We start from the raw sequence: 18,021 nt of genomic DNA on the forward strand, positions 1-18,021 counted from the left end.
AATACAAGTACTTTGCCTTGATCCCTCCTCATGGACAGTCCCCCAGGGATGCTGCATTTCATGCTTGGCCCTCCGGTCTACTATATGCCTTTCCTCATTTTCCCTTGATTCCCAAGTTCCTACAGAAAGCTGTCAAGTTGCGAAGCAATGCTATCGTCATTGCTCCCTTTTGGCCTCAACAAATCTGGTTCAACTTTTTGGTCTCATCTGGTTTGGTCCCTTGTTGAAGTTGGATCTGAGTCCAGATCTAGTCTGTCATCTGTCAGGGCATCCACATCCCAACATTCAGGCCCTGAAATTAACTGCATGGTTTCTTCACTGCCCAATGATGGCTAGATCCCCCACGCTGTCTTCTCTAGTCTGAGACATTTTGATTTCATCACTTAGAGCTTCCAGTCGTAAGATTTGCAAAAGTAAGTGGAAAAGATTTTTCCTTTGGGTGAAACAGAATCAGATAGATCCTTTTACAGCACTAATTTCAGTAGTTCTAGACTTTCTGGCTTCCCTTTTCAAGGAAGGTGTTAGGCATTCCACAGTCAGGGTAGAGCTTGCTGCCATTTCTAGCTTCCATTTTGTTTTTGACTCATTATCTTTAGCCTCTTCTAAGTTATGTAAGGCTTTTCTTAGGGGCACTTTTTTTTTTGCTACGGCCTCCAGTCATGGACCCTATGCCTCCTTGGGATCTTACTATGATTTTGCAAGCCTTGGTCCATCCTCCTTTTGAACCTTCGACTACTGTAGATCTCACAAATTCCTTTCCTGGCAAACTCTTTTCCTAGTAGCAATTACCTCAGCCAGGCATGTCTGAGCTGCAGGCTCATTCCGCAAAATGTCCATACTTAGTTTTTCATAAAGACAGGGTTACCCTATGTAAGAATCCGTTTTCACCCAAGGTGCTAAAGGAGACAAACATTAACCAGTCAATTAATCTTCCAGTTTTCTTTCCTCAATATTATAGCAAAGGAGAATGCACTTTACACATGCTTGATGTGCATAGACAATTTTATTTTTACATCCGTAGAACTAAGTCCTTCAGGAAGTGTGATCAGTTGTTTCCTTTTCAAATGCCAAAAAAGGTAAGGCCATACATCAATGTTTCTTTGGCCAGATGGTTGAAAGATTGTATTACGTCTATTTATTCTTCCAAAGGCGTTTCCTTACCAGGTCTGGTAAAGGGTACATTCTACAAGGTCCATGGCCTCATCTCAAGCTTTTTGGCCCAGAGTTTCTATTAAGGACATTTTTGCTGCTGCTATTTGGTAAAACCACCATACTTTTGTCACTCATTACAAATTGGACTTTGTATCCAGGAGTAGAAGTGCTTTTGGTTCTGCTGTACTCTGGAATGTCCTTCCTTAATGGCTGCCCTGGATTCTAGTAGCTGAGGACTCTGTCCCTCAGGTTAATGTAATGAAGTGTACATCATCAGATAAAGAAGTTACGTTCTTGCCATAATGTTCTATCTGTGTTGTCCAACTTCTGTTAACCTTCCTCGATCTAAATTTTATGCAGGAAGCCTAGTAAAATTTCCAGGAATTTTATTCCTTTGGTTGAGTTCCTGATTTTCTGTTATTGGGAGATCTGTATATACTTTAATCTCCTTATCATTTGTACTGTAGTTAATGTTTGTTAGAAACACTATCCTGTTGTTGGCAAATTCAGTCTGAGGTAACATGGGGAGAGTGGGGCATGATGGGTAGGTAGGAGGAGCTCAGGTTTGGAATCTCAAGCTGTAAAAAGGTGGCCAGTCAGTTCCGAGCATTGGAACCGAGTCTCAGATTAATGGACTGAAGTTGGACAACACAGATGGAACATTTATGGTAAAAACATAACTTCTTTGTAACCATACTTCGATGGCTTTCATTTGGCAAAAGAGTAGGTCACAGACCATCATTGTCATAGTATTTCATGCTTATATCTTCCATGTGGACAGGAAAAAGAGTAGCCCACCAGCCAGTCCCCCCCCCCCCCCTCAAGTCAGCTGATGGTGACTGCCTTTTTGCTCATTCCTAGGCTGACTGTAATTTAAGCATCTACCTTGCCAGGGGGTGAGCACCATTGTAACATCATAGGTCTGTCTGTGTAACAAAATCTGTGACAGTGACGTTTTTTTTTGTTCTCTGTGTTTCAGTTGACCATGAATATCCTCATGAAGCTGCTTATGATGCTTTTCTGTCTGGGTCAGGTAAGATGAGTTTACAGCATAAAGATACGTGTAATCCCATTTTAAAAGTAATATTTTACCCACTTCTACATTCTGTTTGCAGTCATGGCATTGTACAGTGGTGACATTATTCATGGTACTACATCTACTTACTGTATGAAAAATAAATTTTTAGCTCTTACTGAGCTAGCAGGTGCTGAAGTTTTGTAACATGCATCATAGTGACATACGTCTTGATCTGGGAGCTTCCTGCTGTAGAGTACATTGTAGGACAGTAAATATAATAATTAATAATAGTTATAATAATAATGACTATTTGTTAACCAGGTGAGGCCAGTGGATACGCTGTCCCTTTGTAGGGACAACACCCAGCAGCAATGTTTGACTAAGTAACTTACTCAAGGTCACACAGTTGACAAATGAGGGCTGAGGGAATCAAGCCCTGCATCATAGGAACTACAGTTCACGGCCTTAACCCTCTGTTTCAGTTACCAGATGATTTTGTCTGTATTCTGAAATGGAGGCAGTGGCTTGCACCTTAACACTATCTAAATGTACCTTACTATTTTGCTCACTTCCCTTCTGCTGTCTCCTGCAAACTTTTCTCAGTACTTCCGTTTCCTTTGCGTCTCAATAGCTCATTCATTGCTTCTTCTAGGAGCAAAAGGCAAATGTACTCAGACAAGGCAATAACCTTACTGTTAATTATTTCCACTGTCTGGAAGGTCTTATTGGTCCTGGGGAGGCAGGAGGCAAGCTGTAGGGTGCCCCAGATATGCTTAAATCCAAGGAACCCTCCTGACCCCTCTCCCATAGGCAGCTGGTCAAGTAATGATGGCTGCCCCCCAGGGGATGATGTGTAATATAACATGCCTGCCCCTGATCCAGTGGTTTTTTGTTCTGAAGTGTGAGCCTTCAAAGCTGTTTCTGTTAGTAGTTGACTACCCTTTGGGTAGGCATTGCTAATGCAGCGTGTCAAACTGCATCTGTCCTCCTTCAAGATGAGCAAGCTGGTATTTTCCTCCAATTCCTTTCCTCCCTTGCCCTGACACCCTATATAGTATCCAGGTTGCTAATTGATCCCTGGTTATCTGTGCTGTATTCAGTGTCATCCATCTACACCACATGACCAGATTGGACCTTACTGTTTTGAGTTTGTGGTTATGGATATGTTGTAACCAATTGTTTCATTTTACCGTATACAAAGTGCACTGATAACTTGAGCAGAAAGCATGCTGAGCACAAAGACTGATTTATTTTTTTACTACAGCAAATCTGTAAATATTGAACAGTCATATTTGAAATTATTGGCACATAACTATTTTTTTGCCTAGAAACTCCTTTTTATTGTTTTGCATAAGTCTGTCATAAAGCTGTGATTTGAATTTACCAAGAAAGTAATCATACAGTCTGCACTCCTGAAAGATTCTGTCACACTGTTGCTGGACATGTATACATTGAGTTTGCGAGGTATGGTTAAAATATAATTTGGGATTCTCCCCTGCCCAAACAAAGTCCATAAGGTATGATGTTAGTTTACCCCCAAAATTGTGTAGAGACGTGTATTGGGAGAGCCCTTGACATATAAAGATTCAAGGGTAGATCATACCATGTTATAGCCATGATTCTCTGAGTCACATCCAAGCAAAGACATTTCCAGTTTTGACAGTAAGCCTTATTCCTCCACGAAATAGTGCCTTATGTATCTGCTAGTGAAGCCATTAGAAAGGTATCCATGTGAATTCCAATGTAAATATTGGTGCCAGTATCTACTAAGAAAGGAAAATCCAATGCACGACTTAGTCTCAGTCTCTTGAAATGTATTCCCTAAAGGAGATGGGAAGGGCACTTTCCTTGCCAAGTATATATTTCAGTGTGTTATTAAACGTTCTCCTCCTTACAAAGCAATAGACTAAGCTTCCTATGCTTCATATAATTAAAAGAAATCTGCAGTCTCAGTCTAATTGTGGCATGATCTAAAATGAGTATGGAGAGAAGTTAATGTCCAAAGGAGATGACTGTGCTCCTGGGTTATAAAAACACTTGTCTAGCCTGGAAGGCACTTTGGTCAAGAATAATACCTGTAAACCTGAGTAGGTAGTCTTAGCAGAGTCTGAGTGTCTGCCATATTGAATAAAGCCATGTGTTTGCTCCTGGCTGACAGATTTAAAAGATATGATTTCCTGGGTCCTGTTGATTCTTCATTAGGGGATAGAACTATATGAAATTCCCCAGACCCGTTAATCATCTTCTGCTCTAAGGAAAGTCTCTCTGATGAGATATGCCATTTTCAAAGGAGTACTTAGGGGGCAGATAAACATTAATAAGTTTAAACTCAGCCCCTGCTAGTAGATCCTTTAGTAGTACACATCTTCCCTGGTCATCTCTATGAATATCTATAAATTGGAAAGGAATATTTCCCTGCTAAAGTAAATCCCTGTTTTACTACCTGGAGAATGAAAGGAATAACTGAATAAAAACTGTGCACATCATTGGAACTGCATTCAAAACATAACATTTAATCTGATGATACCTTAGTCACCATTCCTCACGTTAGGGTCTTGGATCCAATATCGGATCCAAGCCAGCATACTCAGACAACAGCTTAGCTCAAGTTCCTCCCCTCCCATGATGCTCTGCTGCCCTCTAACTCTTCAGATCTTGTTTGCCGGTTGATCTAGACAGACTAAGATTGCTCAGCTCCTTGTTCATAGGTAGGTACTAGGCTATTGGCCCAAGGGCCTAAGTAAGCCTAGCCAACAAGGTTCCCTGGCTTACGCCACCCAAGAAAGTTATTTTCCTGTGCCCTTGTCGAGCAGTGCCACAGAAGTGATCCCCGGGGTGTATTTCCTATTTTTCATCCACTCATTGATTTTTATTGACTTGGAGTGCTAATGAGAACTTTGCTTGACATAGATGGGTAGCTTGTTCCAGAGTATGGGAAGTCTCTGGGACAGGAATCTATCCCTCCAGCATGTACTGTTTATTGTGGTGATGAGGTTTAGGTCCCTAGAGCGTGTAGCCTGGAGGGATTGGGATTTCTTTAGGTGCAGCATGTCCAACAGCTCTGGGTTTGACATAGCTTTATATGTTAGGCAGAGATCACCTCGGAGAAGGCGATATGCTATGGAGTAAAGCTTGAGTTTTTTGAGACAGTCCGTGTAGGGCATCTGTTTGAGGCCGGTAATCCTCTCTGTGAGGTACTTCTGTAGCAATTCCAGCTGCTGCAGATGTCTTGAGGTACATTCCAAAAGGGGCATTGTACTCTGTAATGGGTCTAATGAGTGTTGAGTAGAGGGGAACAATGACCTCTTTTTTTTTCCTGGATAAGAACCCTTTTGTGTTGAGGTGTGCCATGTAGAAGGATTGCCCGACTACTGTGGCGATGTGTTTATCAGAGGAGAGACTACTGTCCATCTGGGTCCTAAGGTCTCATCACACATTCGGCATTAAGTAGACTGATGCCTATGTGGTAGTTCATGGGTACAGAGTTTTTACCAAAGGGGATGACAGTGCACTTTTTGGCATTCAGATTGAGGCCATGGCTCTGACACCAGACATCTGTCTCAGTGAGACCCTTCTGTAGGATGTCAACATCATTTGGGGACTCGACTATGGCTCCTAGTTTGCAGTCATCTGCGAACGTCATTAGCCAAAGGCCTTCTGCGTTAGCCTGTACTTCAGAGAAGTAGATACCAAACAGGAGAGGTGCCAGGACTGAACCCTGTGGTACTCCACTTGTTACTGGTTTGAAATCAAATTTGGAGTCTGCAACTTTTACAGTGTGGGTTCTGTTAGTGAGCCAGTTGGCAACCCATCTTGTGATGTAAGGATTTATACCTAGTTTAGTGAGTTTATCTATAATTCCAGAATGGGGGATGGTGTCAAAAGCCTTGGTGAGGTCAAGATAGGCTGTGTGAACCACCTTACCTCAAAGAAGTCGATCAGGTTCAGGAGGCATGATCTGCCTTTCACAAATCCAAACTGGTTGGAGTCCAGAGTTTGGAGGTTACCAATGTCCTTGATTGAGTTTCCATGATGATACGTTCCATGGTTTTACAGACCAGGCTCGTCAGGCTAATAGGGCAATAGTTCCTGGGATCAGTGGTGGCTCCCCCTTTGTGGAGTGGGTTGCTGTGCACCATTCAGTGGGCACAAAGCCTGATGTGAGGCTATGATTGAACATGGTGCTTAGGTGGGGAGCCAGTTCGTTCTGAAGTTCGTGTAAAACGTAGCCTGGGATGTTGTCCAGTCCCATGGGTGCTGTGTTTTTGGCTTTAGAGAGTGCAGCATTTACCTGCATAGTTGTGATTACAGGGACTCTGCATTCTTCCTATATAGATATGGGCTTTTTAGGGGGTGAGAGGGGGGTAAAGTTAGCACCAGATTGGCTTCCATTTTTTTGAGGATAGCGTCTTGGTTCTGTTTGGGATAGTACGATCCATGCACTCATGTAAGTGCTTATAGAGTGCATTTGTGTAGGATTCAGCAGTCATAACTGTATTGTCTGCATGGGTGTCATGAAGTTCGCCACTTCTGTCTTAAGAAGCATGAAGTTGGCTTTGGAGACATTTTTTACCATGGTTTTCTTAATTGGGGGTGGGATGTGGATATCTAGGGTGATTAGCTTATGGTTGGATCTGACCAACAAGGTGTTGACTTCAGGTGTGGAACACCAGTCACTCATGTTGGTAATGACTAGGTCTAGGATATTGTTTCCCCTGGTGGGGGTGTGGATAGGTTGATCCAGGACATTGGAATTTATGAATTCCAGAAAGCGTTGAGCGAAGGAGTTGGTACATGAGTAGTTTTCCCAGTTAAAGGTGGGGTAGTTGAAATCACCCATTATTAGGGTGTTTGGTTGAACCCTAATAATTTCCAATATATCAAGAAAAGAGGAGTGGGAATCCTGGGGCATGGTGGGGGATCTGTAGCAAGCTACAATTTGAATTGCAGTTTTGCCCAGAGTTAGTTGCACTTGGATAACCTTGGATGCATTATGCTGAGCAACTAGCCTGGAGGTGTGGATATCCTTAATGAGTATGGACACACCTCCACCTTTGGTGCTCCGGTCCAGGTTAGATGGCCGAAAAGTGTGGTACGAGTTGTAGCCTGGTAATGTAGGGGTGCACTCTGGAGCCTTGAACCAGGTCTCAGTCACTGCACAGATATCGATGTTCTCCATTTTAAGGAGTGCCTCGAGGGAGTGCATTTTGAGATTTAGACTTCTAGCATTGCGTAGCATTACTCTCAGTTTTTGCTTGCTTGTTCCTGTTATGGTGGTGAATTTGTCATTCGAACCTTGCCTAAAAAAGGCACTATAGGGGTGGCAAGAGCCTTGGCCAGTATCCGGAATCCCAGGGGTGACAGATGCAGGCCATCTTTGGCAAAGCATCGTGGTCTGTCGACCATGTCATGCCAGGCAGACAGATACTGGATTGCCTTAGAATGACACCAGAAGCTTAGCCAGTTGTTGAAGTCAGTCATTTTGTCCTTGTACTGCTGTATCATTCTGGGCGATGGCAGGATGCTACTCAGGGCTAGGGTCATACCTTCTTGGGCTACAAGATCGGAGAGCTCTTTCATGTCTCTTTTCATGTAGTACAGGGAGGTACGTCTCAGGTCGTTCACACCAATATGGACAATGATAGTCATATTTGTACTTGTTGTGGAGTGACCTGAGTGCATTGGTTATGTGGCGGATCCTGGCACCCGACAGGCAGCTGACAGTAACCTTCTTGTTTAGCCTGGTGAGTGGGACATCAGTGTGCTTGACTATGGAGTCACCTATGACTAGTGTGTTGGGTATGTTTTTTGCCTTATGGGCTGTGGTTGAGTGGCACACTAAGTCTGTGGGCTGTGTCATTTGGGTTGTTAAGGGGTGGAGGTTGATTGCATTTCTACTTTGGAGGTCTCTGTTGCTTGGGCAGATTATTATTGAGAGCCTTCACAAATGTTTTTTGTGTTTCTATGTGTGGATTTTGGTGGTGTAGGTTTAGTGGGACTATGTGATGAGTGTGATATGTGGTGCAAGTGTTTACCTTCTCCTCTTGACTGTCAAGTTCAGTCTTGGATAGAGAGAGCTTTATCTCCAGTTTGGCTAGATAAGTGCATCTCTCACAGGTTGTAGTGTTGGGTGGTAGGAGGATAGGGTTGTCTGTGTACATGAGGCAATTGCTACATTGCTCCAAGATGCCCAGATTCATCAGATAGACAGGAGGGAACACTGGGAGCTGACCCTTGGATATACCGGAATAAAAAACTATTTTGCTCTAGACAAGTGAGGAAAGTGAGAACAAGAGCTGTTTTTCTCTAAGCAAGTGAGGAAAGCAAGTACAAAAACTGTTTTCCTCTAGGTAATGAAGAAGGTTAAGTGCTGTAGCAATTTGTAGCTTATTTAGTGCTTACAAGTTCTGAACAAGTGCTGAGCACAAGTAAGCAAATTCAAGTGCTAAAACCAAGAATCTGTATCAGGACTAGACTAGTTACAGGAACGGTGGGAAATGAGTTAAAATGCAGGCTTTTACACCAGAAAGTTGAAAAGAGATGGAAAATTTTCCCAAACAGCCAATAAACTACAATTTCTGGGCCAGAAACCACTCTTGTGGTAGATAGGCTACCTAGTGCTTACCACTCTCACTGATAAGCTAGAAGGCTTCCCTCCAACACAGAAAGGCTTTGGGGGCTCAGAAGCTTACAAACAGTCCTGGTTACAGCAAATCTGTATCTGGACTAGACTAGTTACAGGAAAGGCAGGAAACAAGCTTAGAATTTTTTTTGAAAGTGGAAAGGGAGAAAGGAGAAACAAAAGATAATTCAAAATTAAGGACCTAAGTGACTTGCCCTTCACAAATGTTCTCTCTGTATTAGGTAGAATGAGCTAGAGACAAATGTTCTCTCTGTATTAGGTAGAATGAGCTAGAGACACTATACTGGAATAGAGCTGGGGTAGAGCTGAACAGATGAGACTGGTAGGAGTGTCTAAAGTCAAAATATGATCTCACTGTACTCGATTGAGTGAGCAAATGAGATAGACCCAGGAGGAGTGTTCAAACACACATTTACAGGAGGGGCAGGCAATTCCAAAGCCACCAAGATTAATACCAAAACAAGAACAAGGAGGGTGGGTGGGAAACTAACTGCAGAGACAGAGACCACAGTATTCTATGAAACAAATAGAAAAATAAATAACTACAGCGAGACACAGACCACAAGATTCAATGAAACAATTAAATAGACAAAAATAAAATGCAGTACAATCTTTAACAATGCAAGTTGGTACTTCACTAGTAATGCAGTTGATTGTAGGTATGTAGCAGAAGCCAAACAACTCAGATATTGAGCAGTAATAAATTCAAAGACCTGTAACTAACACTGATAAATACAGAGAAACCCTCTAGGCTAAGAGTTTAACACTGAATATCAATGAAGTGAAACACAATAGCCCCCACTAACTACAGAGAGAGAGAGACTAACAGTATTCTATAAAACAATTAATTGTGGGTAGTAAGTAGATGTCATTGTTTTTGGGATGTTTCCCTCTCGTTCAGCTTTTTCCTTTGAGTAGTTAGTGGTTCGGCTGTTTTGTTGCAGTCATTTCCCTTACCCCACTCAGTTTGGGGTCATTTGGTGCCCTTTTTCCTTTGGGTGATGTAGCTACTGTTAAAGAGGTTTCTTAGTATTGTTGTTGTTGTTATTATTATTGTGTTTTATATTATTTTATTGTAGTTTCGGACTGATTAATTGGTATTTGGACTCAGCACGTGTTTGGGACCTTGTTTTGGATTTTCCTTCGGCTGTGTTGGGGTTTGAACCATGTCAGACAAACATTGGGTTTCAAGAGATACCCCTCATGTAGTCGGAAAATGCCCACTTTTGACTCACACAAGGAAGTGTCTGTTGTCTTGGTGGCAACCATCTGGAGGTTGAGTGTGGTATTTGTGCTGCCTTCAACCCCAGTGCCCTGGTCGACCGTCGAAACAAATTACTAATTGAAGTCCTAGTTAAAGGGGGCCCTTTGGTCACTGCTACCCCTTCCAAGGCAGGCCCTTCAGGTGTCAAGAAAAAAGTTCCTCCAGGTGAGGAGGTCCCTTCCAAATGACCCTGGCTGTTGGATCCCAAGTCATCTGATCCGACTCCAGCCTGGGGGTGTCGGATCTGAGAGCCTCGGGTCCCTGAGCCTCTAAGGAGTCCACCCCTGGATCAGACTCCAGGTCTTCAGATCCACCCCCATATCCAAGGCTCCGGATTCGAAACCCACAGATCCAAGAATAGGTGTGGCGACCACAGATCCGACCATCTCGGATCCGAGGGATTTGAGAATAGTTACCCAAGATCCACCTTTTCTCTAGGTTCCGAGCAAGTCTGATCTGAGGCCAATGTCTGAGTCCATTGTGGTGGAGGAGTTCCCCTCTAGAGCTGAACAGATGTTTTCCCCTCCTCGCAGGCCTCACTCGAGTGAGCACGGCTCCCCAACCAGGTCTTCCATCTCCTCCCGATTGTCCAGGAGTGTTTTTCCCGTGGATATGGACGGGATGGTTCGGTCCTTCCTGAAAGTTTAGATGGAGTTGGGGCTTTTGGCTTCCTCAGCCCACAGGACGGGAAAACAGTCTCCCACTCCCCACTCAACCTCTCTTCATCTGACCTTTGTTTCGGATTCCCAAGGACTGGTGCACGGCAAGAAGGCGATGGGAGTTTCAGGCCCCACTTTGGTCCCTACCCCATCAGGATCGGCGATTGGTGCTGATGTCCTTCAAGAATGCAACTGCAGTCCTGACATATGGGTTGTCCTGCCTCAGGCAGCCCTTCAGTCGGCCAGATTCCAAAGTCTGGGTCCGGCATTGGCCGTTGTCGCCTCCTCCCCGACGTCAGAGCGACTGGAGTATAAAGGCATCAGCCGACGCCATCTTCTTCAGTCGTTCTTGCCGCACTGTGCCCGAAGCAGAAGCAGTTCGCAAGTGCCGGTCGGTCAGCTCCTGTGTTTTCAGTTACCGAAGTCATCTAAAAGCTAAGTAGCCCGTTGGGGAACATTTTTTCTTGCCTCAGCCGATGTCAGAACAAATTGAGAAAGTTAATAGTTGTTTGTCTTGTGGTAAACAAATACCTCATAAGGACTTTCATTCTTACTGCCTCCCTTGCCTGGGCCCCAGACCACGACGTCTCGGCCTGTGCTGCCTGTGCTTGCTTTAATAAGCACACTCTCAGGCGCCGGGCAGAGTTTGCCAAAGACTTTTTTGGCGAATCTTACGCTTACAACATGCCGTCGTAACAACCGACAGCACAAACTACCAAAAAACGAAAGGACTGGGACCGACATCCTCGGCCCGCGTCTTCCACCGATATAATGCCTAAGCCCCTCCGCGAGTGCTTCGGTCCCTTCGGAAGCGGTAATTCAACCGCTCCAGGCCGACGACACCGTGTTAACTTATCCCTCGGTCTCGGAGACTACACCGGTGCCGGTTGTTGATTTTCCTTCGGAAACCGAAGTTCTGGATCTACCCGACACCATTCCCGTGGACAAAGTTACCCCTGCACGTGGGGCAGCTAGGCCTCCTGTATCCATGTCAATCAAGGCCTTTGCACGTGCTAAGGCCGCCAGCCAGGCCAAGGCCCATCCTAAGCCTACTTCTCAGGCCCCTTCTTATGACAAACAAATCATGTCTCTGGCTGCAGATCTTATTTCTCTTATCAGGGGGTCTCAGCCTCACCCAGACAGAGGTTCTCAGCCGCCTGCAGAAAAAAGGCCTAGAACTGAGCAGGCAGACAACCTCTCTTCAGATGAAGCCTCTGGGGATTCAGAGCATTCAGAACCCCAAGAAGAATCCTTCAGGCCTATGAGGACTCTGATGCTGAGGAATCTATTCCCTCTGCCTCTCCTCCAGAGGATTTTTCTTTCGGTGAAGTCCTCCACTCCATGAGGGAACATTTTCAGTGGCAGGGTCAGGAATTTTCTGATTCTAGGAAAAGGCTACGTACCTTCCTTAAGTTACCCCAGCACAGACCTTTAGCTATCCCTCCAGTTTTGGATGTCCTGGATGATGTTTTCTGCGACTCCAGTGCTTCCCCTGATTCTCTCCCTCCTGCTCCTGTCAAGCCAGACCGATATTACAGGGTCCCTGACACTCACAAGCATCTCTTTAAGGCCCACTCTGTGGATCTAGAAACTATTTCATAGGGCCCCAAAGGAGTGGCTACCTCCTCAGCCAAGAATCCACTGCCAGCTGACAGGGAAGCAAGGTCCCTGGAGAGATGGGGTAAAAAAGTCTATACCTCTTCCACCCTTGCCATGAGGTCTCTTAACTGCCTTTTTCATATGTTTCAGTACCAGGATTATTTACTGGATGATTTGCAGATAAAGATAGCCTCTCCTGAGCCTATAGATAGAAAGGCATTGCAGGATTTGGTTCATAATACCCAGCAGGTTAGTAATCATTTTCTACAGTGTGGTTATGATGCATTGGAGGCTTCATGTAGGGCAGCTATGACAGGGGCTGTTATCCGTAGACATGCTTGGTTGAAAGAATAGCCACTGCCAGATCATGTTAAAGTAAAGCTCCTGGATGCACCTCTGGATAAACAGAAGCTTTTTGGTGCTAATGCTCAGGACGTGTTGAAATCTATTGAAGAGAAGGCAAAATCAGTTCAGACAGTAAAGGGATTTCCTCCAGGTTCAGCCCCCAAGGTTCAGCAGGAATTGGCCTTCAAAGAATTGGTCCTTTCCAGACTCTGACAAGTTTCAAAGGGGAAAGAACAGGCGTGCACGAGGTAGAGGGCAATACAGAGGCTCCTACAGGGGACGCCAATGGCAACCACAAAATCAAAGAAATGGCACAGGTAGTTCACCTGCACCACAGGGACAATCACAATGACTTACCTTACACTCCGCCTACCAAGGCTCAAAGAGAAGCACCTATAGGCGGAAAATTATCTCTATTCTCAAAAAACTGGAACATTATAACAAAGGACAATTGGATTCTGGACATAATAGACAGAGGTTACAGGTTCCACTTCCATACCTTACCAACAGGACAAGGCATGCCAAACCTGCCACAAAATCAAAGGGCAGAGGCACTCATAGAAGTCTCAAAGCTGTTACAAATAAAAGCAATAGAGAAGGTTCCTCCTCGGGAACAAGGCCAGGGATTTTATTCAAGACTGTTCCTTGTTCCAAGAAAAGAAAAACAATGGAGGCCTATATTGGACTTGTCCGTTCTAAATACTTTTCTCATGCTGCCAAAATTCAAGATGCTGACGTTACAGCAACTTCTTCCCATGCTGGGCAAGGGGTCTTGGCTGGTTACTCTGGACCTCAAGGAGGCATACCTGCATGTCCCTATCAGACACAGTTGCAGAAGATACCTCAGATTTCTTGCAGGAACAGAGCACTATCAATTCTCAGCATTGCCGTTTGGCTTATCTACTGCACCCAGAGTATTCACGAAATGCCTGGCATCAGTAGTGGCACATTGCAGACTCCAGGGGATTCAAATATACCCTTACCTGGACGACTGCCTAATACAAGCAGACAGCAAACAGACCTTGATAAAACACTTGGATTACGTCATTCAATTGCTGCAGGCTTTGGGATACACAGTCAACATTCAAAAATCAATATTACTGCCATCCCAAGAGATTATATTTCTAGGAGCAAAACTGGACACACCGCTACAAATGGCTTTCCTCACAGAGGAGAAACAAGAGCATTTAACAGCTTACTTCAAAGGCCTAGCAAAATTAACCCACCTGACCGCAAGGAAAACCCTGCAGGCCCTGGGGTTCATGGCATCTTGCATTCTTCTAATCCCTCTGGCAAGACTACACATGAGAAAGCTGCAGTGGTACCTAAAAAGCTTGTGGTCGCAACACAGCCACGACTTAGAAGACATAATACCACTCATACCATGCCTGCAAAGGGAATTTTTGTGGTGGGCTCAAGCAAGTCACTTAAACGAAGGCATGCTTTTCAACAAACCTCCAACAAGTCAAACTATTACAACAGACGCCTCAGACCTTGGATGGGGAGCGCACATGGACGGCAGATGCATTCAAGGGCAATGGACTCCCATGGAGATGCATCAGCACATAAATCAAAAAGAGATGTTGGCAGTGATACATGCAATAGAAGCCTTTGGAAAATCTCTTCAGCAAGGTCATCTGCTAATAAGAACAGACAACACCACTGTCATGTGGTACATAAACAAGGGGGCACTCATTCCTACCCCCTCTGCAGACTAACAATGATTCTTTGGGAAAAGTCCCTGAAACTGAACATCTACTTGCAATCCCAGTTTGTTCCGGGCAAGGACAATCTTCTGGCAGACAGGTTGAGCAGAAATTTCTTGGATCCACACGAATGGATGCTACACCCACGCATTTTCTCACAAATAGCACCTGCATGGGGAAGACCAGACATAGACCTCTTTGCATCTCATCTCAATCATCACCTGGAAAGGTTCTGCACAAGGATACACCATCCTCAAGCTTGGAGAACGGATGCTCTTTCCTTCAGCTGGAATGCTCTAACAATTTATGCATTCCCTCCTCTACCTTTGCTCACCAAGGTGCTACTGAAGATCAAGGCAGAACAGCCAAGAGGAATCTTGATAGCTCCAGACTGGCCAAGGCAACACTGGTATCCACTACTACTGAGCATAACTCACTCCAAACCGTGGCCCTTGCCTCAATGGCCTCTGCTCCTGACTCAACACAGTTACAAGACTGTTCATCAGAACCTGCAAACCTTAAAGCTGACAACTTGGAGAGTTCCATGACTCAGACCCAGGACTCCCTCTCCAAAAAAGTTCAGGAAATTTTGCTGGAGGCACGCAGACCTTCCACCAGAAAAACCTATTCGGCCAAATGGAAGAGATTCACAATCTGGAATGTCAACAAGGGCCAGGATGCATCATTGGTGAACATACCTCAGATATTAGAATACCTGGCAGAAATGTTTCACAGTGGCCTCTCATACTCTTCCATCAAAATCCACGCTTCAGCTATCTCAGCACATTACAACTGTGATCCTCCTGTGTTCTCGCATCCTTTGCTAAGACAGCTTCTAAGAGGCATAAAGAATATCAAACCTCCAAGGAAGCTACCAATTCCTGCATGGGACCTCAATTACGTCTTGGAAAAATTAACTCTTCCTCCTTTTGAACCAGCAGCATCTTCAGAAATGCAATTTCTCTCTTGGAAAACAGTTTTCCTGTTGGCAGTCACCTCAGCAAGAAGGGTCTCGGAGATACAGGCCCTCATGGCAGTTCCTCCCTTTCTCATCTTTCATCAGGACAGAGTTTCCCTTAGGACCAATCCTTCATTCATGCCTAAGGTGATATCCAGAGTGTCTCTAAACCAAGCAATTCACCTGCCTACTTTCTTTCCTAATCCTCAAAATAAAGGGGAAAGGTTGCTGCATACTTTAGATATTCACAGACAACTACGCTACTACTTGGACAGAACAAAGTCCACCAGGAATTCTGACCAACTGTTTGTAGCCTATGCTGCTGGAGTGCAAGGGAAAGCAGCCACCAAACAAACTATCTCAAAATGGATTGGACACTGCATCAGATTCTGTTATTCTTTTCATGGAAAAAGTGTGCCAGCTAATATTAGACCACACTCCACCAGAGCTATGGCCACATCCACAGCTTTTCTAAGAGGAGTGGTCACAAAAGATATTCTAGAGGCTGCTACATGGAGCTCCGTGCATACATTTACCAAACACTACAACCTGCCATTATACTCCAGATCCCGAGCAGGCTTTGCTTCGGCAGTCCTGCAGGGCCTTCTAGCTACACCATCTCTTGCTTAGTCCTACCACCCCCAGCTTGGCTATGGTATTCAACCCATATGTCAGGACTGCAGTTGCATTCTTGAAGGACATAGTACAGTTTTGTACCTACCATAAATGTAGATGTCCGATAGATATGCAACTGCAGTCAGGTTTTCCCTCCCTCATACCCCTCTGTTTTTTCCCTTTTGGGTCCTTTCTCCCCTTACCTATCAGCTGGGGATATATGTTATGGTGTATCTGTTTATTACTGTTGTGCATGTCTGGTTTTATCTGTTTATCCATTCACCAAATTTAGCCTTCATTGGAGGGCACCTGGCATCTGGGGCAAGAAACACTGAAGAAGATGGCTTTGGAATCTGGCCGACCGAAGGGCTGCCTGAGGCAGGACAACCCATATGTCAGGACTGCAGTTGCATATCTATCGGACATCTACATTTATGGTAGGTACAAAACTGTACTTTCCTACACCCCCAGGACAAGACCATCCCTCTGGGCCGAGCTGCGGAACCGGAGTCCATGGTGTTAGATTTTGGGTCCAGATTTATCAAACTGTCCCAGTTGATGCTATCGTGGTGGCCACTGCCACCAAAAAGGAGTTGGAGCAGAGTTCTTCTGTCCACCCGCCCAATCACGAATCAAGAGCTCTGGACAGATTCAGAAAGCGGGTGTTCACTTCGGCTTCCTTTAGCCTGCGAGCCTTAAAGTATCTTGCTCATTTCACCCGTCTCCAGAGGGACTTGGTTAAGGAGCTGTCAACTTCCTTCATGGGGTCTGTCTGAAGAGGAGTTTAAGGTTGTTTCTCCCAAACTGGCCACCCTTCATTTGGTTGCTAATTTGTCCATGAGGCTAATTTCCAGTGCAGCGGATGGGTCTTTACGGGCAGCGGGTTCAGGCATTGCCATTGGGTGTCAAGCCTGGCTGTACCCAAGCTGGTTTGCAGAGGCCTTCAAGATGTCGTTTATCAATTCTCCCTTTGATGGTTCCACTCTCTTTGGTCCCAACATAAGAGACATTGACCCGCAATGAACAGGAAGGGAAGAGATTGTCGGCTGTCGGATCAGATTTTCTACCCCTCAAGGGTTCTTTTCTACGACCCAGAAAGGGAATAAGAAAATGTGGTTTCGTAACGTACAATCTTCCCTTCCAGGATGTTCAAGACGATTCCTCTTCCAGGGGATGGGGAAGAGGTTTCAATAGCAGATGCCCCAGGGGCAGAGAAGGCCTGCAGAATCAAGGTTCCAGGGAGCCCTTCTCTAAGAAAACTTTTTAGCATCCCTGAGTCATTGCCTGACTGTCCTACCCTAGAGACAGTCTGGGGTTGGTTGTCTATGCACCCTCTAGCCTGGGCAAATATTACAAATGATCAATGGGTGCTAACCATTATATCCAGGGGCTATTGCATTCCCTTTTTGGAGATTCCCCCAAGAACCAGAACTCTTCTGGACGTGCCACCCAGTCAGAAATAGTTGGTCCAACAGGAGGTCACGAACCTTCACAAAAGAGCCATCCAAGAGATCCCCACAGGACAGAGAGGATCCATAACATATTTCCACTTCTTTTTTTAGTTCCAAAGAGAACAGGGGACCTGCGTCCAATTCTGGACCTCAGTCGCTTAAACCTTTTTGTACAGAAGTTGAAGTTTTGGATGGCCACTGTGCAGTCGATTGTACCCCTTTTGCACAGCAACTATTGGATGTGCTCAGTGGATCTCCAGGACATGTACTACCATATGAAGATTGATTGGTCCAGGAGATTTCTACACTTCCGCTTGGGAGCTGATCACTTTTAGTTCAGGGCTGTGCCCTTTGGTCTCCCCTCAGCGCCCTAGGTTTTCACCAAATGCATGGCAGTGGTGGTAGCTCATGTCCAGCTGCAGGGACTCCAGGTGTTTACCTATTTAGACGATTGGCTCCTAACAGCCTCCACAAATCATCAGTTATTGGACAACATATGTGCCCTACTCTCCTGTTCCATTAGTTGGAAATTACAGTAAACCTAGCCAAATCATCCTTGATTCCTACTCAACATGTGGAGCTGGATACCACCTTGCAGACTGCAGCTCTTC

The 18,021-nt window shown here is 45.0% G+C and overlaps 1 protein-coding gene across 1 annotated transcript in view; it reads left to right on the plus strand.

The window, feature by feature from the left end:
- Positions 1-18,021, plus strand: part of LOC122795987 (poly(A)-specific ribonuclease PNLDC1-like) — a 1,803,424-nt gene that overhangs the window by 1,656,114 nt on the left and 129,289 nt on the right. Inside the window, exon 14 of the mRNA XM_044064467.1 lies at positions 2,132-2,185. Coding sequence (XP_043920402.1) covers positions 2,132-2,185 — 54 coding nt within the window. The remainder of the gene's footprint in view (positions 1-2,131; positions 2,186-18,021) is intronic.

Source organism: Protopterus annectens, chromosome 2.part2, assembly GCF_019279795.1.
Source record: "Protopterus annectens isolate FY-2018-M chromosome 2.part2, PAN1.0, whole genome shotgun sequence".
Lineage (NCBI taxonomy): Eukaryota > Metazoa > Chordata > Ceratodontiformes > Protopteridae > Protopterus > Protopterus annectens.